Source organism: Pteronotus mesoamericanus, unplaced genomic scaffold (genome assembly GCF_021234165.1).
Source record: "Pteronotus mesoamericanus isolate MK-2021 breed Mesoamerican mustached bat unplaced genomic scaffold, CSHL_Meso_final contig_50, whole genome shotgun sequence".
Classification (NCBI taxonomy): Eukaryota; Metazoa; Chordata; class Mammalia; order Chiroptera; family Mormoopidae; genus Pteronotus; species Pteronotus mesoamericanus.
Window position 1 is genome coordinate 21,720,984 of NW_026555186.1, and position 27,593 is coordinate 21,748,576.

At 38.4% G+C, this 27,593-nt stretch overlaps 1 protein-coding gene across 2 annotated transcripts in view; it reads left to right on the forward strand.

Annotated features, from left to right (window-relative positions):
• The window catches only part of NLN (neurolysin), a 73,214-nt gene that overhangs the window by 42,103 nt on the left and 3,518 nt on the right, over nt 1-27,593 (forward strand). For both annotated transcript variants that reach the window (XM_054578425.1, XM_054578426.1), the window contains exons 7-12: nt 1,195-1,330; nt 3,615-3,981; nt 6,956-7,157; nt 18,492-18,678; nt 19,000-19,128; nt 20,335-20,471. In XM_054578425.1, the coding sequence (XP_054434400.1) occupies nt 1,195-1,330; nt 3,615-3,981; nt 6,956-7,157; nt 18,492-18,678; nt 19,000-19,128; nt 20,335-20,471 (1,158 nt within the window). The remainder of the gene's footprint in view (nt 1-1,194; nt 1,331-3,614; nt 3,982-6,955; nt 7,158-18,491; nt 18,679-18,999; nt 19,129-20,334; nt 20,472-27,593) is intronic.

Below are 27,593 nucleotides of genomic sequence, written 5' to 3' on the forward strand. Positions count from 1 at the left end.
ATCAGGAGTAGTTTTTCTCTGACCTCAAAATATATTTACTTTTTCTTTTATTGTTTAAAAACAAAGTTATACGAAGTGAAGTAAGCCAGACACAAAAGGACAAATGCTGTATGATTCCACTTAAATGAGGTTCCTAGAATAGTCAAGTTCATAGAGACAGAAAGTCCAATGGTAGACCTCAGGGGCTGGGGGGCGGGGGGGGGGAGGCAGAGTGGGGAGTTAGTATTTAATAGGTATGGAGTTGCATTTGGGAAAGATGAAAAAGTCTGGAGATAAATCAATATCATTATTTGTATTTTTAATACAAATAAAATAATATAAAATGTTTGCAATAATTTGAGAAAAATCCCTGACACATGCTTAAGGGTAGAATTCTGTGGTGTTAAGTATTGCTGTGCAACCATTACTACCATATATCTACAGGATTTATCCATGTTTTAACATATGTCAAAATTTCTTTCCCTTTTTAAGGCTGAATAGTATTTCATTGTATGTACATACCACATTTTCTTTATCCATTTACCCATTGGTGGACCCTGGGTTGCTTCCACCACTTGGCTGTTATTCACATAATGCTGCAGTGAACATGGTTGTACAAATGGCTATTTGACTCCTTGCTAGATCATATGGTAATTCTCTGTTCAATTTATTTTTTTCTTTTTAGGAATTCTAGTGCTATTTTCCACAGCATCTGTACCATTTTACATTTCTGTCAACAATGCACAAAGATTCCAAATTCTCCACGTCCTTGTCAACACTTACTATTTTCTATTTTTTTAAATAATAGCCATACTAATGGATATGAAGTTAAAGTAGCAAATTTTTTGTTATGTAGGTTACCACAATGGAAAAAATAATTTAGGTCCCAATATTTGGTGCAGTCCTATCAGTGAGACTAAATGTGGATTCACTATACTACTTAAGGACACATTTCCACTCTAAGCTTACTGTAAAATTTTATTAACACCTCATAACTGTCTCCTGATGTTAAAAAGTCAATTGTTTCAGAAATACAATTGGATCATGAATCAAAAATTAAAAGTCTGCAACCGTGAAATAAAATAATTAAAAGTTGGGATGACCTAAAAATATTTGAAAGTTTTACAAACCTAAAAGTACGTGTAATAAGTCTTTTAGTGCTTTGTATCCAATTAATTGTTAATGATTGTTTTTGTTGTTATTGTTTATTACTAGGAAAACACCAAAATTCTACAGCAGCTACTTCCACTGAGGGCCAAAGTAGCCAAACTACTTGGCTATAGTACACATGCTGACTTTGTCCTGGAAATGAACACCGCAAAGAGTACAAGCCATGTAACAACCTTCCTAGGTTAGTTCTTTTTTTTTAAATTTTTTAAATTAGTTATGCATTTCCATTTCTGTGACTGTTTTGCTTCATAATACCAACTTGATAGAGGGCTTTAGACTCTAATATGCTTTTAAGGACATCCTGTTTGTTATTCATTCAAGAGAAATTTATTGATCACCTACTATGTATTAGATACAGTGCTTGGTTCTAAGGGTTTCTCGTTACTTATATTACTATTATAGTCCTTGCTTCATTCTATATTGTATCTTGATTGGGATATTATTTTATTTTATTTATTTATTTTTAGAGAGAAGGGAAGGGAGGAAGAAAGGGAGAGAAAAACATCTATGTGCGAAAAACATCAATCAGTTGCCTATCGCACGTCCTCAACTAGGGACCTGGCCCGCAACCCAGGCAAATGCCCTGGCTGGGAATTGAACAGGCAACCTTTTGGTTTGTGGGACAATGCCAAACCCACTAAGCTATACCAGTCAGGGCTTGATTGGGATTTTTATACTAATGTCTAACAAGATACCTAGAGTTGTAACAGAAAGTGTTAACTTTTTGGCTTTGCTCACTGTCATTTAGTGTTTGTAGTTATCACATAGTTGCTTATGAGTTCATATGGAATAAGCTGACAAATAGGACAAATGAAAATAAAACATGTATAAGTGAAAAATAAACATTTTATATTCCGGAAGCCACTAACTGTATACAAAAGTAATTCAAAAATAATATGCATCAAAACTATTATCTAATAACTATATTAAAATTTATTTTACTTTCACTAATCTTTTTAAAACCACGGTCCTTGTGTCCATGACATTTAGTTACCGGTACTCTGTCACTCCTCCCCATCCCCATCTCAGTCCAGGTGTCGCTATCCCAGCAGACACTCTGGTTTTCTCTTCTCTCTTAGTGAAAATGGTTGAATGGCAGCCATGGTATAGACACTGATTTTTACTGTCATCTTCTCTAACCAGACTGGTACTTTTTTTTTATCTTTCTTTATTGACCCCTTTCAAACTTTAACTAGTTAGTCAAAGCATGCGGTCTGTTTCTTTGGGTTTTTTTATTAGCTTAATAAAGTTGGAGATTATTAATTCCAGGGGAAAGCCAGCCTTCAGCCGAAGACGTACTCCACTGTGCCCTCCGTGGCCATCCCCTGCGTTACTGATGTATATGCTGACACAGACATGACATGCAGCAGGTGTCCCATACATGGTAGTTATCTGTTATTACATAATTCATTTATTCATTCGTGAGACTTACGAAATAACTATTCAGCATTAGGCAGTAGGCCAAATGGTAAAACCATAGAGGAATTAAATGAGGTCCCTTTCTCAGTGAATATTCCCTGAGTGGAAACAACAGAGATGTGAACAGGTAATTGCCATATATTCTGATGCATGCTATACAAAAAATGACTCAGGGAGTTAACAGATTTGATAAAAATGTTGTAACTGCATATACTAAAAATTTTTCTTAAGAACTACCTGATTCATTTAATTCCCTTAAAGTAGTTTCCCTGTGATTTGAAATCAGCACATTCCCATCTGAGTTGTCCTCTTGCTACCTATGTGCACGTATTTTCTGACAGGCCCACTCAGAATCATATCTCTCCTGTGAGCCTCCTTCTTTCTGTTCACAGTGCTCCTCAGGCTGCTGCCTTCGCCTCCCGCGCTGGGCTGCCTCCGTAGCAGACATGCCTCTCACAGGCCAAACATGTGTTTATCTTACATAGGTACCGACTTGTGAAAAACAGATGCATAATAAGAATATATTTATTTAGCCAAATACAGTAAAACAGTCAACAGTTGACCACAGTATGTAATTTGAGAGATTCACCTAAAAAGTGGACTTAACTGTGTCCAAATAGGTCTTCATAGGAAGGAGGTAGTGATAACTAAACCCATGACCATCAGAGGCACTGAGCAAGTGTTAGTAATGCTAGTCACATGTCACCTTTGATTTATTTTCCCTGCCTTTCAGAGAAGCCTAGTCATCTTGAAGAATAATCATGTATATGTGTTGAGCTGCACTCTTGCCTTTTTCCCTGAATTATAACATTCTCATGTCAGAGTTCTCTGACATAAACTTCAGCTTTGTTGATGCTGTGAGGAAGTCCTGGCCTAGTTCACGTGGTGCTAACAGAAAAAGGGGTGAGGAGCCATAAAATAAATTACCGTGAAGAGAACAACAGTGCTGTCACATAGAGCCTGCTTTCCCTTCCCACCATCCTTTCTCCCTCCATCCCTCCCTCCTAGGAGCAATAGATTGTTGACTTTTCCCACTTCCCTCACAGATGATTTAAGCCAGAAACTAAAACCCCTGGGTGAGGCAGAACGAGAGTTTATTTTGAACTTGAAGAAACAGGAATGTGAAGAGAGAGGTTTTGAATATGATGGAAAAATCAATGCCTGGGATCTGCATTACTACATGACTCAGACAGAAGAACTCAAGTACTCCATAGACCAAGAGATCCTCAAGGAATACTTCCCAATTGAAGTGGTCACTGAAGGCTTGCTGAACATCTACCAGGAGTTGCTGGGACTTTCATTTGAGCAAGTGGCAGATCCTCATGTATGGAATAAAAGTGTTACACTTTACACTGTGAAGGATAAAGCCACAGGAGAAGTATTGGGACAGTTCTACTTGGACCTCTATCCAAGGTACTAATGACCATACTGTTGGATTCAGCTCCTTAGGGATTCGTCTCCTACCCAGACTAACACTCTTGTCTTCTATAGATCCCTTGTGTGGTTCTTAGTAAAGGGATTAAAGACGTGGGCTCTGAAGCCAGAATGTCTGGCTCCATTACTTACTAGGCAGGTTCTTAATGTTTCTGTGCCTCAGTTTCTTTACCAATGTTACAGGTCCTGTAAAATGGGAATACTGATTCTACCTGCTTTGTAGGGTTGTTGTAAGGATAAAATGGTTAATTACATACAAAACATTAATCGGAACCTACCCAGTGTACAGCAAGTGCTTAATAAGTATTAGCAGCTATGATCATCATCATCTAGTTTGTGCATTGCATTTGATTAATTTAAAATTGAGCCTAACATGTTTACCCCTCTGGTAATCTGTCTGCCAGTACTCTTAACTCTGTGGCCACTTCCCTGAGCCTGGCTGAGAGGCAACACAGCATGGTAAGTCAGACTTGAGTTGGAATGTTTGAGTGACATAACCTTCTTGAGACTCTGTTTTCCCTTCTGTAATAGGGACTGATGATCCCTTTACAGGATTGTTTTATGCATTACACTCTCTATGCAAGTCACCGAGACTAGGTAATCAATCAGTGGTAAGAATTAAAAATCTAACTGTCTCTGAATCATGTGGTAACTGTGGACTCCACAGTGTTTCATCACACAAGAAAGGATGTGGGTCCCTTTCTCTCCAGGCTGCTTTCTAAACCAAAGCCAGCCTTTTACAATTACTAATCCATTTCATAAAACAGGCCAGAGGAAAAAAATTACAGAATCCCCCTAGTTCAATACCAATAATGAGTTTGTAATCCACAGACTTTGAGTGACTTCAAGTCGCTCCTGAGAAGAAGGCTGGATAACTATGTCATAAAGCAGAAGCATCTTATCCCCATGCTTTATGGACTTCCTTTCACTTCTGAGATAAACTAAAAATAAACCCATGTCAGATGTAGATGGGTCTATTTTTAATTACAAAGTGTCAGCATATAGTTTTAAGCCAAGAATTCTTTCAGGGGAAATCCTTCAACATGGGAGCTTTCTGTTGCCACATTCTCCTTCCTGGGTCAAAGCTAACCCTTGTCACTTTATCCTGCTGTCTCTCTGCCAAGATATAATTGGTTTCTTTGAGATGTGTCCATTGCTACCAGAACTCTGGTATAGAGACCAGAGGATGATCGTTTGTGAGATAATGACCAGTGATCTACTTAATATTTACTTCCTGTGCTACATGCTTGCTTCATAAAGCTGAGATAAGTTAACTTGTTTTCTTTGTCTAATTAACTCAAAGAAAGGATATTGAGAATAGGTTTAGGAAAGAACAGTTTTTTAAATCACATTTCAATTTTCATTCATCAAATACTGAGATTCTCAAACAAAACAAAAACAAAAATACCCTGATGGTTCCAACATAAGATTGCCAGTTAAGGACATTTTTAAGACTCACCATTATTTTTTTTTAATATATTGATTTGAGAGAGAGAAATATCGATTTGTTGTTTCACTTATTTCTGTACTCGTTGGTTGATTCTTGTATATGCCCTGACCCGGGATCAAACCCGCAACCTTGGTGTATTGAGATGACAGTCTAACTAAACTGAGCTACCAGGCCAGGGAATGATCACTGTCATTTTATAAACAAAATGTAAAAAGGAATAATCTCAGAATGAGGAATCCTTTAAAATTAAATTCGATTTGTTTAATTTTGAAGGAAAGGTAAAAATTCCTCCGTATCACTGATTTTAAAGTTGGTAGAAAGTCTTAGATTTTAAGCTATTCTTAGATTTTTTTTAAAGATTTATTTATTTTTAGAGAGAGGGGAAGGGACGGAGAAAAAGGGGGAGAGAAACATCAATGTGTGGTTGCCTCTCATGCACCCCTACTGGGGATCTGGCCCGCAACCCAGGCATGTGCCCTGACTGAGAATTGAACCGGCAACCCTTTGGTTTGTAGTCTGGCACTCAGTCCACTAACCCACACCAGCCAGGGCTACTCTTAGATTTTTTTAAATCTCCAAATATTTTTAACAAAACTCAACTGTTTTTTCTGCAACACAGTAGCACCCATATCACTCTTAAATCAAGAATACTTTTATTGTCTTTCATAATATACCAAGAGGTATAAAATATAACCAGATAACACTTCCCAGATTACTTTAGCCTTTCCCTGTTAAAAATAAGATTTGTACATTTGTTTATCTGTCTACACATTTTCAACTAATTACGTGAAATTGTTCCAGGAACTCCAAAGAACCCATTAAACAACCAGAGGCTGGGCTGGCTGAAAATTTTATCCAATTGAGTGCACGATGTCTGGTGCGCATGTCCTCTCCTCGGCCTGCCTGCCTTTTCCGCGTCCCTGCTCACTCCTAGCTCAGACTTGGCACAGTTCTGATTGATTGATTGATTTCTTACTTGTTTTAAATAGACTTTATTTCTTAGAGCAGTTTTAGGTTCACAGCAAAATTGAGCATAAGATACGGAGATTTCCCAGATACCTGCTGGACCCACACATGCAGAGCTTCCCCTGTGATCAGCATCCCCCCCAACCACCAGAGTGGTACATTTGTTACAATTGATCAGTCTGCAGTGGACACATCATTATCACCCAGTGTTCATATTTTACATTAGGGTTCACTCTTGATGTTGTATATTCTATGGATTTGGACAAATTATGACACATATTCACCATCATAGTATCATTCAGTGTAGCTTCACTGCCGTAAAAACCCTTTGTGTTCCATCTATCTATTCATCTGTCCCTAATGTGTGGCAACTACTTTTTATATTGTCTATAGTTTTACCTACTTTCTAAGAATCAAATGTTTTAAAGCATCTTCTATCAAATATGTATGAAATGAGACATAATGACTGAGAGAGGCCAGGGCAATGTTGTTGCTAGAGAAGGCGTTCACCTCTCACAGACCATTTCTGGTTCCTAGGGAGGGGAAGTACAACCACGCGGCCTGCTTCGGCCTCCAGCCCGGCTGCCTCCTCCCTGACGGCAGCCGCATGATGTCTGCGGCGGCCCTCGTGGTGAACTTCTCCCGGCCCCTAGCCGGCCGCCCCTCTCTCCTGAGGCACGACGAGGTGAGGACTTACTTCCATGAATTTGGCCATGTCATGCATCAGATTTGTGCACAGGTGAGTGATCTTGGATGGTAAACCTGCCGCTTGCTTTTCTAGATATTTTGTTTTCTCACTGCAGGCAGGGTTCTCCCCTTAATACGTTTTTTTCAGAAGCTGACCATGTTCGAGAATTTCATAGGCCTTCTGCAAAAACACAAATTTTTTTCTGATTGGGTTCTGTTTCATGATATATTTTACTTCAAGGTGCATTCACGGATGAAAGCAGTGATTGAAGACCAGCCTGTGGAGAAACAAGACTATCATCAAGGAAGGGTTAAAATACTCACTTTTAATTTTTTTTCCATAGGAATTTGGTATAAACTTCACAGATAAACAACTGCTGTAATCTGTCTCTTCTGCTATTAATGCTCTGTGTAGTTACATGGTTTTCAACTAGCCCAGATTCTTTACTCCTTTCTTAATAATAAATATTTTGTAACACCTTTTTTTACTAGTCTCAAGTTAAAATCATAGATCATGTAGTATGACCATGGGGAGAATTTGTCAGAGAGGGGGAGGTAGGTGCACAATGGACTGCAACTGATTTTTCTTTATTTCTGCAAATGAAAACTACGTTTATTCTTAACTTTATAATGCAGCCCAGTAAACTGGGCCCTAACTATTTTAGGATAAACCATATGAGCTTGCTAAACTTAACTGTTACTGACATATGAAAACATCTACTTCAGTAGTTCAGTCTAACAGTTTTAAAAACTGATATCAGAAACGGAAGGACAGTTTTCCAAATTTGAAATCTCTATATACCTCTAAAGGTAAACTTTAAATAATAACCTCTTATTAAAATAGTTTTAGATCTGCAGAAAAGTTGCAGAGATAGTACAAAAATTACCCAAGCACTGCTGCCCCGACTCCCCACTTGTTAACATCTTACCTTGCACGTGCCAACCAAGAAGCCAGCACTGGTGCAGTGCTCTTAACTAAACTCCACGCTTTATTTGGATTTTACTAGTTTTTCCCTAACAGCCTTTCTCCATACACAGAAGTGTTCAAGTTGATGTAATGTCCTCACGGAACCTAAAAGAAAGATTTTTTAAATGGTTTTCAAGTGGTAATGCCTTGGCATGGCTATGTACTAAGACATAATGAAGTATTCATGGATTTGCACTATATGTGAATAACCCTGAACAACCCTGAATCCTGAAGCAAAAAACTGCAGACTGATATAAGTGGCTTGTGTTGTCAGCTCAAAATCCAAGAGTGGTATTACCATTGTCTTAGGTCATGTTACTATAACAATGCCATAGACCAGGTAGCTTATAAACAACAGAAATTTCTCACAGTTCTGGAAGATGAAAGCCCAAGATCAAGGTCCTGGCAGATTTGGTGTCTGCCAAGGACCTGCTTTCTGGTTCAGTGACGGTGCCTTCTCACATGGTGGAAAGGGCAAGGGATTTCCATGAGGCCTATTTTATAAAGACACTAATCCCCTCCATGGGGGCTCCAGCTTCTTGACCTGCTCACCTCCCAAAAGCCCCACTTACCACCATCACATTGAGGGTTAGGTTTCAATACACTGATCTGGAGAAGGAACTCAAACATTCAGTCCATAGCACCCACGGTGACGTGATTTCCCAACATGGTGAACACCTCTTAGGAAATTTCCAAATGAAAATAACTTTGATTCACACGGTGGATCCCAGTACTTAGTGCCTTGGAAATTTAAAGTGTGCAAAGGGCTTTGCAAAAATATGTACAGTGGTGTTAGTTTCTAGGCTCACTAAATTACAGATTTTTCATTTATTTGAATGTCCAGAAGGAAATGTCCATGGAGGATATGGGACAATTTTTATTGTCCTACATGTGCTCTTCAGTCCTGATATCCAGCATCCCTAATCCCCTGATTAGCCCCTAATTACCTCAATAACCAAACATGTTTCCATTCACTTCCAAAATACTATTATCATGTTATGGTAAGAAACTGCTTATTTCTTTCAACATTTTATCTTGACATCCTGGTGCTTCCATTTTTTCTTTTTAAAAAACCAGAGGGGAATAGGAATGAATCTTTTCAGATAAATAAGTCCTGACACACTGATGTGAACATTTCTCCCCTCTGTTTAACCCAAGGAAAAGAAATCTTGCAGAATAATCTAAATTTTCTTTGATATTGTTAAAGTCTTTTTATAGCAATAGGATAACTGAAATACTTATTTTCCATTGTCTCTCCATTCTATGGCTGATTTTTTTTAGAATTAGTATATATCTAGTATCCATTTTTCTAAAGTATTTTTATGTGTAATTTAGAAAAGTGAAATAATTTTCTTAATTTTAGACTTATGGGATATTACTTAGATTATCTAAAATCTAGTTATGTACTTCTATATAGATAAACAACAGCCTTTTAGTACAGTGGATCTTAACTTTGTAGGTTCTAAGATCCGTATAAAAATCTGATTTAAGCTGTAGATACATATTCCAGAAAAATACACATACACTCAGATTTTTACATGGAATTCCAAAGAGCACACAGAGCCCTTGATGCCCAGACCATAGTGGATTCCAAGTAAATAACTCCTGGTCTGTAGCGTTTCCTCCTTATTTAGATGTTGATTATCAGCTAATGATTTCACAAGGAAGTAATTTGGTGTCCTACTCACATTTATTAGAATAAAATCAATCTTCAAATAGCTATTTGATTCAATGCTATTGATGCATGTCCTTGTTTTCAGACACAGGCCTGTTATAACCTTAATATTATATGCATGCCGTTTATTCACAGTACACTTCTCCACAGCTCTGTTATCTTCATTATTTATATTATTTTTGATCCTTTGAGATGATGGCTTGGTTAGTACTGGAAAAATTGTCTCAGTACTGTGTCATTTTAGAACTGTTTGACTCATGACTAAAATATTTTATTTGTTTATTCATTTTTATTCCATTAGTTTGGTGTCTCTTGAAAAAATAGACTATAGTCAAGTCTTAGAGCATGCCTGACCTTGTTCATGAACACAAAATGTGTCGTACAGACAAGCAGTATGTTAGAACAGTCCCTTGCTTTGTCATTTCCTCACGAGATTATCTTAGATCTCTTATTTGCCTATTAATCCTTTCAAATGTCCTATTATGTTTTAAGAATTTTAAGGTAATCATATTTGGAACCAGTGATCATTACTTTTGTCTTAGAAGTATAGGCACAGATCTATATATTTGCAGCTTTACAATAATTTCAAAACCTTTTCCAACAACCTGACCTGGATAGTAGTGAATAAGGAGTTTAATAGCTTTAATGTTCAGCAAAACACTTCTGACTTACATTTATAGTGAATTCTATAATGAACATATAGTGAATTAACTATTTGCAATACATATTCAGCAGATTGGTTTTAAGCTAGGGCAGCTCACTGTTTGCGTTCTCCACCATGGCAGTTTGCAGGTTTGATGGCCAGAAGAGCTGGTTGGAGCTCGTCACAAGGATATTTGAATGTGTCGGCAGGAACATCCAGTTTCAAGCATGTAGATGTGCTAGTTCAGTCTGTCTGCCATCTCATCATTAGGAGATGAGTTTCATTCCTATTTTCTTGTGTTTACACTGCAGGGTAGGTAATTTTGAAGATAGCAATCAAGAGGTGGTATATCTAGTGCCTGTTCCTGTTTCACGACTTTATTGTGGTTTGAGCTCTCAGTAATCACTGGCCTTTTGAACTTGCATAGAAAAGGACAGTAATGCTTCCTAACAGCATCCACTGAGACACTGATGATGGTCTGTGGGTTAACAGCATTAATCAGTTTTGGACAATTAAGAGATATGTTAAAGCAACGCCTCAGGATCACAAAGCCTTATTAGTTAAAATTGAAAGGTGTGGAAGGGCAAAAATACCCCTACAAATTATTTATGATTTTTAAATAAACTGTTAATTAGGTTGAAAGATTAATAGAGTATCTTGTCTGCTTTAGGTATTTTTTGTTAGATACCGTTGTAAATAAATGCATCCTGTGTCAGTCTGTGAGGTGCACCGGGCTTATGACAAGAGCACTAGGTTAAAAATTGCCCATGTATTGGTGGGTCTGGCTGTGTGCCTTTGGCAAGTTACTCGGCCTCCTGGAGCCGTCCCACTTTTCTTACTCTTCAGATGAGGACAACAACAGTTCTCATACCTGCTTCCCTGGAGTGCTGGTGAGAGATTAAATGGTGGGTGAAAAGGTACTTGGGAAAGCATAAAGTGCCATACATATTTGAAGTATCCTTGTAACTGTGCTTACGTGTACTTCAGAGCTTTGGGGATCAATAAGTAGCACGCAAGTCATAATTTAAGAGGAGTGGGGAAGTTACCATGAGGAATACAGTCACTTAGGGTTTAAGAGAATTCACAAGTGCTTACCCTCCATGGATTTTGTGTGAGGATCTGTGGAAGGTGATTGGGAAAAATCAGGCTTCTGTTTGTTTTTGTTTGTTTTAGTGATTACTGTTTACTTAGAAATTTGATTCCTGAAGCTAGAGTAGAATGGGCAGTTTAGAGTTTTGGGAGTAGCAGGAGATTAGCTGAAGAGAAATATTGGTATGTTATCTTCAGCATTAACACCAAGGAATAGATGATCGGAGGAAGCCTAGGACAAGCCTGGCCAGACCAGCCAAGATCTTACTGGTCAGACAAACCGGATAGGCGAAGAGTCTCCATAGCAGCCAGGATGCACTTAGCACTTTCCATGCTCCAAACAGTATATATATTCAGGGCCTTGCACTCATTAGTTACTTTTGTCCTTACAGTATTCTGAAGTAGATGTATCAGTCTACTTCTATTATTATATTATTATACTGTTATTTCCCCCATTTCCAAGTGAAAAAAACTGAGACTTAGAAAGGTTAAATGGTGGACCCAGTATCTGACTGGCATGCTCTTCACCGCTCTGTAGCCTATAACCAGCCATTCCCTGCACACTCAGTCAGTGCACTGGCGATGCTATGTTATTTCTGAATTTGGTCTCCCAACTATGCATTCGTGTTGGAAGGACTTTTTTCTCCTACCTTTCTTAAATGGCACTTCCTCTAAGTCAGCGGTACCCAACTTTTTTGGCAACAGGGACGGTTTCATGGAAAACATTTTTCCATGACCCAGGGTGGGGCAGGAGATAGTTTTGGGAAGATTGAGATGCATTACATTCAAGCTTACCTCCTGCTGTATGCCCAGTTCCTAACAGGTTGAGGACCCCCCTGCTCTAAATCAATCTCATGTAAGCTTGCGTGGTATAAATGAGTTTATCTAATTCCATGCATTCCTCTGTATGTTGACCTCTTAGGTTTCAATCCTGATAATATAGTGAACACTTATCAACAACCTTGTAGCTCTTTGTTCCTTACCCCCAACCTTGTATGCTGTTATAGTTTCCAACATTGGTGTTAGAAGTGATTACTTTCAGGATCTCATTTTTGTGGTTTTACTGATTTGTGTGTTTATCTGTTTATGTGTAATGCATACTCACACGTATACATAGAAAAATGCTGAAGTCATAAACAAAATGTGATGATTTTGCATTATTTATTTATTCTTGGAGACAAACTATTCCTTTCACTTACTTACTGTATTTTGTCTGTGTTTCTCTTTAAATAATAAGGGGGAAAAAAGTTTTTAAAAGGGAAAGAAATATTTAGTTACCTTAGAGACAATTATTATCTATTGTGTCTGACATACTACATATAGTAGGATAAGGTTTGAAAGACAAAAAAATGCATTGAATGTTTAGAGTTTAGTTTCAGAACATGAAATGTAAATTTTTAAAAATAAAAAACAATAGTATTAAAGGATACAAATATTTATGAAGTTTTGAAAGAGGACAGAGTAGTGAGGCAATATTAGGTTGGCGGCGAAGAGGTCAGGTCAAGCATGATAATCAGAGAATATCTCTTAGAGTTGTTTAGGGTTGGGTCTTCATGCAGAAGCATTCTCCTCACAGCTTCATTTATTTCACAAATATTTATTGACCATCAACAACTCTCTGGGTGTGTGCTAGATTTTGGAGATACAGTGGTGAATAAGGTATGCATACTTTCCAACTTTCTTAGCATTTGAGTTTGAATAGTTCTTTTATTTGTTTATATAAAAAAAAAAGAAGCAATTTCATTGTAAGAAGTAGTAGGAAGGTATAGCCAATTTTTGAGTAAGTCTGTGAATTTAAAATGCAGTGCTCAAGACTCCTGCAGATTATTTGTTGTTTCACATATCTTTAAAATGTTGGTAGTCATTCTGAGCTGTTGAACCATATGCTATTGTGAAGATTAACAAAAATGTGAAGTGTTATTCAAGTTCTCTTTATGACTATTATTCCAGTGATTGCAATGTACATGTGAAATTGAAAGTATGACCTTAAACTATGTATTTATGGCAAAGCCTATGTGACAGTAGCACTTTTCTTTTTCTTTTTTTAGAAATATATTATTGATTATGCTATTACAGTTGTCCTGACTTCTCCCCTAGTGTCCCCCTCGACCCAGCACCCCGTACTCCCTCAGGCAGTCCCTCCACCATTGTTCATGACCATGGGTCCTGCGTGTAAGTTCCTTGGCTACTCCATTTCCTATACTGTACTTTACATCCCCATGGCTATTCTGTAACTGCCTATTGTACTTCTTAAACCCCTCACCATTACCCCACGCCCCCCTCCCATCTGGCAATTATCAAAACACTCTTTGTATTCATGATTCTTTCCCTTTTCTTCTTGTTTGCTTAGTTTGTTTTTTAGATTCAATTGTTGATATGTGTTTATTGCCATTTTATTGTTCATAGTTTTTATCTTCTTCTTTTTTAAATAAGTCCCTTTAACATTCCATACAATAATGGTTAGGTGATGATGAACTCCTTTTGTTTTGTCTTGTCTGAGAAGCTCTTTATCTGTCCTTCAATTCTAAATAATAGCTTTGCTAGGAAGAGCAATCTTTGCTGTACGTCCCTGCTTTTCATGACTTTGAATATTTCTTGCCAGTCCCTTCTAGCCCACAAAGTTTCTTTTGAGAAATCAGCTGAGAAACTTAAGGAAACTCCCCTATAGAAAACTATCTGCTTTTCTCTTGCTGCTTTTAAGATTCTCACTTTATCTTTAACCTTTGGCATTTAATTATGATGTGTCTTGGAGTGGGCCTCTTTTTATCCACCTTGTTTGGGACTCTTTGTGCTTCCTGGACTTGCATGACTATTTCCTTCATCAAATTAGAAAGTGTTCTTTAATTATTTTTTAAATAGATTTTCAATTTCTTGCTTTTTCTCTTCTCTTTCTGGCACCCCTATGAGGTGAATATTGGACCTCTTAAAGTTGTCCCAGAAGTTGTTTATACTATCCTCATTTTTTTTTTTTTTTTTTGGATTCCTTTTTCTTCTTGTTGTTCTCAATGGTTGTTTTTTGGTTCTTTGTGTTTGAAGTCATTGATTTGATTCTCGGCATCATCCATTCTACTGTTGTTTCCCTGTAAATTGTTCTTTATTACAATTAGCATATCCTTCTTTTCTGACTGGGTCTTTTTTATGCCTCTGAGGTCCTCACTAAAATCCTTGAGCATCCTTAAAACAAGTATTTTAAACTCTGCATCGGATAGATTGCCTATCTCTATTTCCTTTACTTCTTTTTCTAGATTTTTTATCTGTTATTTCATTTTGGGCCACGTTTCTTTGTCTTCTCATTTTGGCAGCCTCCCTGTGTTTGTTTCTATGTATTAGGTAGAGCTGCTGTGACTCCGTGTCCTGGTAGTGTGGTCTAATGTAGTGCTGGCCAGCAAACCAAAAGATTGCTGGTTCTATTCCTAGTTCAGGGAACATGTCTGGGTTGTAGGCAGCGTCCCCAATTGGGGGTGTGAGAGAGGCAACCACACATGATGTTTCTCTCTCTCTCTCTTTCTTCCTCCCTTCCTCTTGTCTAAAAGTAAATAAATAAAATCTCTTTTAAAAAAATTTTTAAAGAGTTACTATGGCTCATAAGTGACTGTATTTGACACCCTCCAATTATTCATATCGAAAACTATGTACTTTTTAGGGTTCTTTGGAACCCACAGTTTAAAATGGGGGGTGGTGTTTTCTAGCTGTTCAACAACAAGTAATAACTCAGCTTTCTAGCTGTTCAACAATGAGTAATAACGCAGCAACCATGCTGTTTTGCATGTCTGTCCCCCATCAGCTGCTAGATCCTAAGACAGTGGCAGACTGGATTCGTTTCTCTAGATTTAGTTGTTTGCTAGAAATTGAGCTTTTGAATTTTGTAGGTTCTTTGTACTCCTCATTTGAAAAATATTTAAATGATATTGCCCAAAGGGCATACAGAGAAACAGTGTGACTGACTTTCGGGAAATTAGTAAGCAGCAGCGTTATTTTTAGCTTTTACTCCTTGCAAACATTTCCTTTTGTTCTCTAGAAGACGTTGTTGATCTGTTCATTCATTTGCTGTGCTTTCTCCCCCACTACAAGATAGCTTTAGATAGAATAAGCTCTCTCTTCTCTATTCTGGATGACATAACTGTGTTAATTCTTATTTTATTCCATTTTAACTCATGACATACTCATTTGTTCATGTTTTTGTAGGTTCTGAAACACCATCACCACCACCAACACACACATGCATTTTGTTATTTGGGGTTGATTTTTCCCCCTCTTCTGCAAATACTGACTGAAAAATATTCGTACAAGGAGGATCTACAAAATGTATATTTTTGTCTATATAAATGTGTATCTATACATACATTTATATATATAAAATGTATAGTGGTAACTGATGGTGTGATTTTGCCTTTATTTGCTGTGAGTACTTTCTTTCAAACTATCATCTTTAGAAAACTGTACAGTTCGCACTACAGAATCCCAAGTTCAGAATAGCTGGTTATAAAGGCTGGCATTTTCACATCAGCCTCGTGTTTGGTCTTTGAAAAATCTCCCAGTGTACATAGAGGAAGTCCGATTTCTACAGAAGCACACTGAAACCACAATTACTCTTCACATAAAGGCAAATTTGATAGGATTTTTCTATTTTAGGTCCCTTCTAGGAAAACTCAATCATTTTGTGACATTATAATTTAACCTTTTATTTTCTTTTTTTCCATTTGTTTTCCATAAGATAAGGGGCATTACTGCAGTTGTGGTTAAAATTGCGGGCTCTGGAGTCAGACCACATGGTTTCAAATCCTAGCTCTACTGTTAATCGTGGTACGCCTCAATTTCCTTGTCTCAAAAATGGAGATTACAGTATTTACTTCATACAATTGTTTTGGAACTTAAATCAGACAATTCATGTAAAGACCTAGAGTAATGTTTGACATAGAAAAGTTTCAGTAGAGATCAGCTGTTATAATTATTGTATAACTGTTTTATCTAAATGTAGGATCAGTTATTTTAGAAGATTATTTTTGAGAAAGAGGCACAATAGTCGGTTTTCTAGAACCCTTTCCCTGTAAGCATTTTTTATTGGGATGTCCTCAAACACAGGTGGCCCATTCCAGCACCTAGTGATTTTAGTTTCCTTTGGCCCTTTGGGATTTGCAGCTCTTCATATTTAGAATAAGGATAATTATAATGGGAAGTCAAGCAAAACACTTTTTTTGTGCATAAAGAGAGGAAGGCAGAGTGTGAAATGGCATTGACATCTGCGCTTCTGCCCTGGGCCAAAAGCCGAACGGTTAGTTGCTGCTGACTCAGCACCCCATCTGCTCCCTCCTCCGGCAGTTCAGTCCCTCCTCCTCTCCCTGCCCTTTAGAGCCCCAGGGATGATGAAGTCAGAGAGCGAAGACGGGGATCTAAAGCTTCTGAAGAGGAAAACAAGATAGAGGTTCAGGGAAAGACAACAGAATAACCCCCAGATGACCCTGTTGGTTAAATGCTAAGTCTCCTCTGCTAGTGGCGGTTTTATAGAAATTCTTTGGATGGTATGAAGGTTCAAAAACAGCAAACTATTCTAGTGAAATCCCATCTTTCTGCTCAAGAGCTTTTCTGACTTCTGATCCGACAATTTGCTAAACTTTCCTTTTAAAAAAAAAAAAGTTTATTTTTAAATCTTAGCCCAGACCCTCAGATGTACTTTATTTTTATGAGGTGTCAATGTAAGAAATGTCTAAACCTGTAGAGAATTTTTTTATAAGAGTTTATTTGAGCCAAATTGAAGACATGCCAAATTTGAAGATTATGTAGGAAACATAATCTCAAATGGTCCCTGTGAATGACAGTTCTGAAGTTCTTTTAATATGTTCGGTATTAAGGAGGGAAGTAAGGAAGATTACACGAAGGTGAGAAATCTCTGTGATTACATTACAGGATGGTAAACAGATTATGTGCTCTCTCTCTCCCTCTATCGCTTTAATCAATTCAGTCAGAGAGAGCAAAGAGGAGAGAAACATGGATTCCTTGTTCCACTTACGGATGCATTCATTGGTCTATTCTTGTATGTGCCTTCACTGGAGGGCGAACCCACAATCTTGGCCTGTCGAGTCGATGCTCTAACCAGTTGAGCTGCCGGGCCATGGCTATGTGTTCTGTAGATGGTGGTCTTCAGAGGGGTCTGAAAAAGAGGCATTTCAAAGGTGTATTAACCTAGATGCACTAAAACAACAGACAGGGCTTGCTTAACACAAAGATGACCTTTTACTAGGGAGGTTATAGGTCTGGTGCGTGACTACCCACCATAACCTACTCAGTAAGAACTTTATGATCAGACCACCCTGTGAGGTCACGATTGGTCACTGATTTATTATAGCACTCCTTTTTCATTCACAGAGGGGTGCTTTAACTTTTGAGTATATTCTTTCTCTCTCTTTACCTTTAGCTGCATTATCTTCTCTCTCTTGCCAACTAATATATGTAATATTAGCCTACAACTAATAATATAGCCCTAACTCCCACTAAAGTTGCTTCTCATTTCTAAGGTAACATCTTCTGCCAAATCTGAGAGGTAAAATTCAGACTTTCTATAAATATGGTTAACTTAGACCCACTCTCTTAAAGTTTAGAACACAAAACATCACACATACACAGAGGGTATCTCTCTGTAGTGTTATAATTTAATTCTGTAATACATTTTGACTAAAACTTGAGTAATTAAGTAGTAGAGAAAAATCAGTTTAGAAATCAGTAAGAAAATCATGATTTTTTTCAGTTATGATGATTTCTGAATAATAGTTCCTTGTTTGTTTATAATTCAAAAGAATAAAATATTACTTTAACATAGAGTATTTGCTGGGTTATTTTTCATGCTGCTTGGCTATTGTGTTTTATTTTCATCTAAATTTGAGTTTTTCTAACCCTTCAGTAAAAAGGGCAGTTGACTCTGATTCTGACTTAAGTTTTAGAGAATCTTATATAATTTATCACCGATTGGCCTTTCATTCCGTGTTTTCTTTAAAAGACCTTTATGTTTACTTTCTAGACTGATTTTGCACGATTTAGTGGAACAAATGTGGAAACTGACTTCGTAGAAGTGCCATCACAAATGCTTGAAAACTGGGTGTGGGACATCGATTCCCTCCGAAGACTGTCAAAACATTATAAAGATGGAAGACCTATTACAGATGATCTGCTGGAAAAACTTGTTGCTTCTAGACTGGTCAACACAGGTAAAACTTGTAATTTTAGAGAAGGAAAATAAATTAGAATTGCTTAATAGAAAATTGCTGGCATCTTCTATAGAACTAGCTCCCCTTTGATAATGATAGTACCCCAAGAGTGCTAATATGTGGAAGACCACAAAATATATTGGGATCCTGGGATTATGTCCAAGAAAAAAAAATACGTCTACTTGTAAATCTTAAATGAGGTGTTTTGTTTCCCTTTTGTAATGAGTACTACAGGAATCAGTTTTGAAATCTATCATCATGTGATATTAGAACACACAGTTCTCTTCTACAAAACATGCCTAAACATTCTTGTGCTATTAGGTCTTCTGACCTTACGCCAGATCGTTTTGAGCAAAGTTGATCAGTCTCTCCACACCAACACTTCACTGGATGCTGCAAGTGAATATGCCAAATACTGTGCAGAAATTTTAGGTGTTGCAGCTACTCCAGGTATGTAAATACTATTATGACTTGAGTTCATTTTTCCTGTGTAGTGCAGGGTATGCTCCTCACACTGCGAGGAAAGGTAGAGTTTGTTGGGCCAATTACCTAGTGTAATTTGTTTCTAATTTCTGTAATCAGGCTGTGACTTTCGGGTAGCACACTGTGTCCATAGTATGAGTTATCCTGTCCAAATGTGCTGGGAGGAAAGGTGGCTCCAGCGTTTGCAGCATTTTAGTGTAATCAGGTATGAGCAATTGGCCTCCACCCCGGAGCACAGAAAGTCATTCACCTTGGGCAGCGCCCACCTGGCTCCCTCCCTCCCTCTGTGCAGCATGACTTCCCAGTGATGTCAGGTAGCAACTAGCAGAAGGGGCAGTTTTAGAGAGAAGACTTCTACCTTGTTTCTGACTGTGATTCTGAAATGAGTTGGACTTAATAGTATCTCACCTGATACTTGTGAGATTCTTGTCTCTAACCTGATACTTGTGAGACTGACGTGGGTGGGTGGATGAACAGGCGCACACACATGTGTTTATATATTTGAAGCCAACATATAATTGTACTTACATGTAATTAAGACTTTTTTTCACCAATAAGTTGTTATTTAAATCAATCACTCATATTTATAAAGATAATAAAGGTCCGTGGAGTCATCTGGGCTCCTCACTTCTTTTTGTGACCTGTTTATAGTGGACCCTACAGCAACTTTGTGCCTCAGGCCACTTTGACAAAATCCTTTTTAAACTAGCGCTAGAGGTAGATTAAATTGGTAAAACCTTTTTAGCTTTTCAAGTAAAGTGTTCTTCTTCCATGATTATGAACCTAAAATAAGTGCCATTCTAACATACCTTAAATGTAAAGGTGTGTGACAAAGAGTAGGCTTAATATTAGAGTATTTGTAAAACACACGTATGTCTAAGAAGTAAGAAAGGACGGAGGGATCCTGAAACCCTGAGCTATCTGATGGGTGTGGACAGAGCCTCTGAAACCACTGTTAAGCATTCCAGAGCTAAGGGCCGAAACTGGCCCTGAGGTCAAGCCGGCTGGAGAGAAGTTTGTAAACATCTTGACCAAGGGCACAAGGAAACCCAGGGTGAAACCCTATCTCCCTCTCCTCCCACAGCAGGACTCCCTGTAGGGAAACCTTAGCTAGCTGATAACTGGTAATTAACATTCGCCGTCACATTGATTGAAATGCATCTTCCTTTAAAGGCACAAATATGCCAGCTACTTTCGGACATTTGGCAGGGGGATATGATGGCCAATATTACGGGTATCTTTGGAGTGAAGTGTTTTCCATGGACATGTTTTACAGCTGTTTTAAAAAAGAAGGAATAATGAACCCAGAGGTATTGTATATTTTTCTTTTTGTTAATTTTGTAGTTGCTTTCTCCCTTTTAACACCTAGTATAAAATATTTATTACACCTACCTATTAAAGTAAGAAATTTAGTAACAGCTTTTAACTCTAAAGTCTTACATCTCCTTAAATCATCATACATCAAGTTGCAGCATACAAGTGATTAACTCTTAATTCTATAAGTTAAAAAAAAAAGCCTCCTGCATTTTCTTGCTTATTAGCATTCCAATATATTGCATAATTAAAATTCAAAGCTTTGTTTATGCATTTGCACATTTATAGCTACTAGTTTTGACATGTGTTATGCAGTGTTTTAGCTTTAGAGGTGATTGGGTAAGAAAGCTAAACTCCTTCCTGGTTATACATGGTGTGTTTATGTTTTGATATTCTCTCTACACTTTCCTTGTATATTTTCTGTGGAAGACACCCTTTTTCTGTGGCCAGCATACCCCACCTACTGCATAGTTTGTAACCTGAATGCCTTCAGGTAATTTAAGCGGCTTCATTAACCTGAGCCATCTTTCCGTGTACAGCGAATAGACTGCCAGATGGCCGCCAGCCAAACCTTCCTGAGTTACAGCCCCCTCAGCCTTCACTCTTGTAGAAGACTCAGCTGTCAGATTTTTTTCTAGGGCTGATGCATTTTCCAGTGTGGTTTTCATTCCTTTTGATTCAGAAATTAGAAGAACAAAATTATCAAAATCAGGCTCTCTGTGCTTAACCAGCTGACTGGTTCCTCAAACTTTATGTTTCTGGATTGCGTAGTACCTTACATGTATGCACCAAAATACATTGATATAATTTAGGCTACTATCTCTCCCACCTCACCACCACCACCACCACCACCACAAAATAATCATAATAAAATCCACCTCCAGGGTACCTGCATTCTGTACACTAGCCTTTCCAATCACTGTCTTCCCTCCCACCCCACCCCACCCCACCCAAGGTGTTATTTCCCTTTAAATCCCCTTCCATTCCCTGGCCACCTCATCTGCAATGGCAATGGTCAACTGCTGACTTCTGCATGATGCGCAGCCAGTGCCCAGCCCCGGATTCCTCCACCATGTCATGGAGAGATGCCGTCCTTGGGATTCAGAGTGCTCTGGGGAAGAGCGTATGACCCCATTAACGTGCCCAGCTACAAAGCCGTGCTGTCCAAACTGCACTGGAAACTGTTTTACTCTGCAATCCTGCCCCAGTTCCCTTGCTGAGTTCCCCTGAGTCCCCACCACCTCTCTCTCTCTGGCGATCTCTCCTCTCTCCTGAGAAAACTAAGATCACTGAGAGTGAGTACCTTCATCTTTCTTTTTCTTCCTACAGATCAGTGCCTCTTTTCTCCTGTCCTAGAGGCGATTTCTCCGATACTAAGCCCTCCTAGTTTGCCATCATGAAAGAAAACTGGGGTTATTGCCGTTGACTCTGATAACCCCAATGCTACGACTCGGGTGTTCTTCCTTTCACAGTCTCACTTCTTAGTATAAGAAAGTCTTTGCAAACCTCCATTTCCTGGCGCTCCATCCACTGAACGGGAAGGTCATCCTCCCTCCAGCATTACCACTGAGGACCCAATCACCAACATCTCAAGGTCCTTGGCTACCTTTTTTTTTTTTTAACTTCTTACTTCTTGCTTTCCTCTCTTTGTTCACAGTCCTTAGGTTAGCAAATTCCTTCCTTCCCAGAACTCCCCGTGTGTCAGCCGAATTTCTGTGTTTCTGCAGGTCTTTCCACCATCACAAATGTATTCATTCTCTCTCTTCCACTTAAAATGTAGGCCTTCCTTGTCTACGCCTCCCCAAACCCTTCCCATTCTTAAAGATCCTACTCAAATGGCCTCTCATGCCTGAAATCTTCCAGATCATCCAAACCAAAAGTGATCTCTCTACCCTGTGAAGAGAAGAGTGGACTTAGGCACAGGGAAAAGGATTCAATAAACTTTTTCTTATGTCTGAAATGTTTCTTATGTCTGTAAGCATTATATAAAGTGAAAAAATCAGATTATAAAATATTTTATACCATAGGATGCAAATTTTTGTTTTAAAATGTATGTTTAGGCCCTGCTGAGTTGGTTAGAACATTGTCCTGATACACCAAGGTTGCGGGTTTGATTCCCTGTCAGGGCAAATATAAGAATCAATGAATATATAAAATAAGTGAAACAGTGAATCCCTTTCTGTCTGTCTGTCTCTCTCTCTCTCTCTGCCTACCTCACTTCCTCTCTCTCTTAAAATCAAAAAATAAAAATAAAATATATGTTTAGGGAAAAAGTACTTGGAGATGTCAACTGTTATCTTTAGGTGATAAATTTATGAGTGATTATTAAATATTTTTCTGTACTTTTTGGGAGCTTTTTCTTTTACATAGAATATAGATTACTGTAGAAATCAGGGAACAACGTTTAAAGAGACACAAGGTCTAGGAATACAAAGGCACATTATAACTCATAAGCTTGCACAGACTCTTATGAGTTGGTGAGGTCTCCTGGTGTAAGTGCTGCTGTAGTCTCCTCCTTCATCTCCTCTGTGCTTCCGCTGTCATGAGCACGTCCCCAGTCCCCTCCACTGTTTTCTGTTCTCCTTCAGCTGTCCAGGCGCTAGCCAAAGTACAAAGGCCTGATCCCAGTGGATCCCAAGGAACTGGCATGTCCAGGAGTAGCAGTCCTGCCATTATGTTTCTAAACTTCCTCCTATTCTCAAGCTTTACAGCTTGGTAGGCAGCCAGACTACTCTTAATTTAAACAAAGGGGTTGGATTGAACTGGGAGACGGCAAAATTCACAAGAACTTGGACTTGCTTCCTTGTGATGTGAAAAACAGTCTTCAATTTCACTAAAATTTTGGATCCAACAGTGCTATCTACTGTTACTCATCTTAGGACATGAGGCTGGCTTTAATTCCTTCTTTTTTCTTTCCTATCAAAGACTCTAGAATATCACATCATTTATGGCCTCCCTGCTGTCACAGCAATAGTAATGTGGCTCCAGTGTCCAAGAAGAATCCCTTTGCACCCCATCCTCACACTGTTATGGTAGATTCTGGAACAGCATTTGAAATAGCCATTTTATTCCCTCCTGCAGTGTACTGTTTGGTGGTGGTGATTTGTATTTTTACAAATGTTTGCTCTAAAATAACACCTGATTTACAAAATTCAAATATCCACTATTACAAACTAATATTTTGCAATGACAATTCTATTCTACAAAAAACAGCGGTCATTATTACAACTATGTTGTGATGAAGAGTAAGAATTTTTATGGTATAAAGAGAAAGAATTTTTATGTTGTGATGAAGAGAATTTTTATTGTTTCTGATCAAATACTATATTTAATCTGAAGTCATGGGAATCGGAGTAATCACAATATATCAGGCAGACCTTATTTTCTCAAGGCCCTCACCCTCCCTGGTATGTATTTTGATCATTTTGAGAAGATAGCAGGTTGGCCTTTCAAGGATTCAGCACCTCCTACTCTTAGTCTCCAACTTCTAGAGACTCTAGGAACTGAAAGGTCAGGAATTGTTGACCTCACCGGTCACGGTCATTGGCGTCAACAAAAGAGCACTCCCAGGCCTTCTCTCTGTAACCTCTTGCCACCCTATGAAGCCCAGACTTGGCTCTGAGAACCATTACACTTCTTAGCAAGCAGAACTGCAGAAAGTTTACAATTTACAGGGAAAACAGTAATAGGAAGGATCAAATATAAACCTGTAGTCTTTTGAATACCACTTGGTAGCAATAGAATATTTTATGGCACAATTATCTCCATTCTATTTTGAGGGCTTCTATCAAAGTGTTCGAACTGACCACTTACCTATAGTAGCCTAAAAGTTTGCTACATCTGTTTTTTCCTGAAGTTTTTTATAGTCTTCATAGTAAGTAGAGATAACACCTTAACTGTTTGAGTTTGTTAAATGTTATCTAAAGGTTTTGTTTCTAGTGGAAAATGGAGAAGTCATTACCAGACATATCTTTTACTTCTCCAGCTGATCTCTTAAATAACTGTGGAAGGGAACTGCTTGGGATTAACACTTTTTTCAGTAAGCTCTGAGTCTAAGAGCTCTTTAAGGATATCTTTAAGGTCACCAAATGTAGTTTCAAAATCCAGCAGCTAATCATAGGGTTGAAAAACTGGGGGCTTTTAACTAGGGCCATTTCTTTTTATAAGGCAACTTCATTGTGGGAAAATTTCTTAAGAGGTAATAGACATTGTGGATTCAAAGGCAATTATATTGTTAAGCTAGAATTATCTTCCTCCTCTTTTGCATGTAGAGAAGTTGCTAAGCTTTGTTTTCTCCATCAATGAAGAAGAAATACAACCAAGTATCGCTGCCGAAAGGAATACCAAGAAATCAAGTTAAAGTGTAGCTATTATAGTTTAATGCATACTGCCATAAAGAAGCAGCTAGATCTTACATGCAATAACAGACCAGACAAAGGAACATGAAGAATCTTGGTTAAACATGAAAAGGAATTACCTGGCAGAGAATGTATACTATAAAGCTAAGTAGTCCAGTGATTTTCAAAGCAGAATCCAATTCCTAAGGGAGAAATTTCTCTCTCCTGACAGGCCTTACAAATGAATTAACTTCTACTTCATCTCTCCTGACCTACCACCCAAAAGCTGATTTCTCTTCCACTTCAACCTCTCCTAAGGGAGTCAGAATTTGCCTAATTTAAAGAACAAAGAAAGGAAATAGGATTGATTTCCAACTTGCTTCTTGGACATTTACAAGGCCAGACCTTCTAAAATCTTGAATCCCAACAGGCTAGAAGCAGAGTTTCTTCCTTTGAATTCTTACAGCTCTTCTTTGTTTCTCTTAGAGCCCTAATAATTTGGCTTGCTAACTCTTTCTTTATCTCACCTCCTAGGTCATAAGGCCTTTGTAAAAGGAACTGTTTTATTAATCTTTGTGCTTGTCCTCTGCCTCAACCCTGCTGCATTTAATTAGCACTGTTACAAGTGGGTGCCTCTTTGGCCCCAACTGGTGGTTCCTCCCGTCTGCCCCCATTTCTCCACCCCCCGACACATACTACTGCCCGGGCTACCTGTTTTCTCCCGATCTTCTCCCCCCCCTTAAATAGAGATTTATCCGTCCATCCTTACAAATTGATAATTTGGTTAAGGTTTCCAGAAGGCCACTTCTAATCGAGCGCAGATTCCTACCACTGTCCTCATTTTATCTCCCTGACCACCCTCCCCATTCTTTTACTCTCTCCCTCCTTCTTTGTTACTGTCAAAGGTATTCTTTTTCCACCCACAATCTCCCCACACTCATAGAAAACAAAGGGTGTACTGTTGGGAAGAAGATTGCAGATGGGCTTTAGAAAGAAAGCTTGCAAAGTCCACCTCAAAAGCAGGCTGGTTAGCCTGTGAGGTGCCTGATCATCATCCCTTGTCCTTGGATGGATGCTCTCTGCCCTGATGCCTGTTACTCAGGATAGGAAGGAGCCAACTCTGGCCCCACTCCCCAGAGTCAATCATAATGAGAAAGGGGAAGAGAGGGAGGGAGGTTGGGAAGGCAATGGGGGCTTGTATATGCTGCTTCAGAGATCCGAGAGATAGCAGGAGACCCAGTCTGTTTCCCATTATTATAGTATTCTCATTGATAGATGGTATACGCCCTTCATTCAGATAGTTATGATCACTCTTAAAGTATTACCTCAAATAAAGTTTACTTATTCTTAGATTAAATGAGTGCCTTGTCTCTCCTACTTAATAACAACGATTCCTATTGAATTATATATTCTAATTCATACTAATAATGGAGATGCAGTCTCTGACGCTTTTTTTTTTAAATCTTTAGTACAACATAGAAGTAATTTTAAGTACCAAACGAGGAACACTTTTTTTTCCCTGAACTTTACATGAGAAACTGACTTTAGGAGCAGTATGAGAAGGAAGGAAATGAGAGGAGGGATAAATGACTACTAAGGTTTATTGAATACTATATGCCAGGTATTCTAGAAGGGAGTAGGCAATGTACTGAAATCATCTCTTCTAATTCCCCGTAAACTGTAAGGTAGGTGTATTCCCATTCTACAGGAAAGGAAACCAAGGCCCAAGGTCACATAGCTGAGGATGAAGCCAAGAGTCAAACCTGGGTCTGACTCCAAAACTCCTGATCTGGCTGTAGAACGCATCCCTGTTAAAGGGGACTTGCACAGGTACCAAAAGATACACTTCAGGATGAAAAACCACAGAGGTGACTGATGGTGACTTTCCTTCACAGAATAGGTAGTAGATACTCTTATTATGTGCATATCCTCCAGAAGGGATTTTTTTAGCACGAAAAATGTTAGTGATTGTCTAGGGCTTTTCTTCCTGCTTTCCTCAAAGCTGAAGTTTCTTTACTATGTAAACAAACTAAAACAACTTAACCGCAAAGACTCCTTCTACCTGTGGCGTCTGTCTCCCAGACTGTGTTCCCTCACCCAGAGGGTCCAGTACCTTCCTAAAAATGCAAAACTTCACTTAACCTTGTTTTAAAGAGAAGCAAGATCCTGTTACCAAAACAACTCAAACTCTTCTCCAAGCCTCATTGCAAAGGAAATGAAACTATTAAAAGACCATTGCTCTGTAATTCAGGAAATTGAATCAGCTTGTTTGGAGCTCTGAGCGAGGGAGGACTGGAGCTGTACTGAGCCACCTACTGTGAGGCTACACAGCGCCCTGCTTTGCCAGGACTTCACATTCAGAGGCGGCCTGAGGCGCCTCTTCTCAACGCGCCACGAAGCTAGCTCCAAGCTTGCTTTTCTTTTTTTTTTTCCTTTTTTACCACCTAAACTACAGTTCTCAGTACAAGATATATCAGCAATTGTGTGTTTTTTATATTAGTTAGATTTTCACAAATGTTCCTATAATGTTTTTCCAATGAAATGGCTTTTTAATAGATAAAAGATTCTTAGATGATAAGCATTAAGAATTTCCGCAGATAAATATTAATAGTATTGCAGTTGGATGATAGGTACATGAGGATTCATTATACTTTTTTCTCTGTTATTTCGTATATATTTTAAATTTTTCCAAAATAAAAGGATTAAAATCCTTTTACTAGTCTGCAGATAAATTTAACTGAAGAATTGTAAAAAGCACACTAGATTTTGAGGGACTCAGAA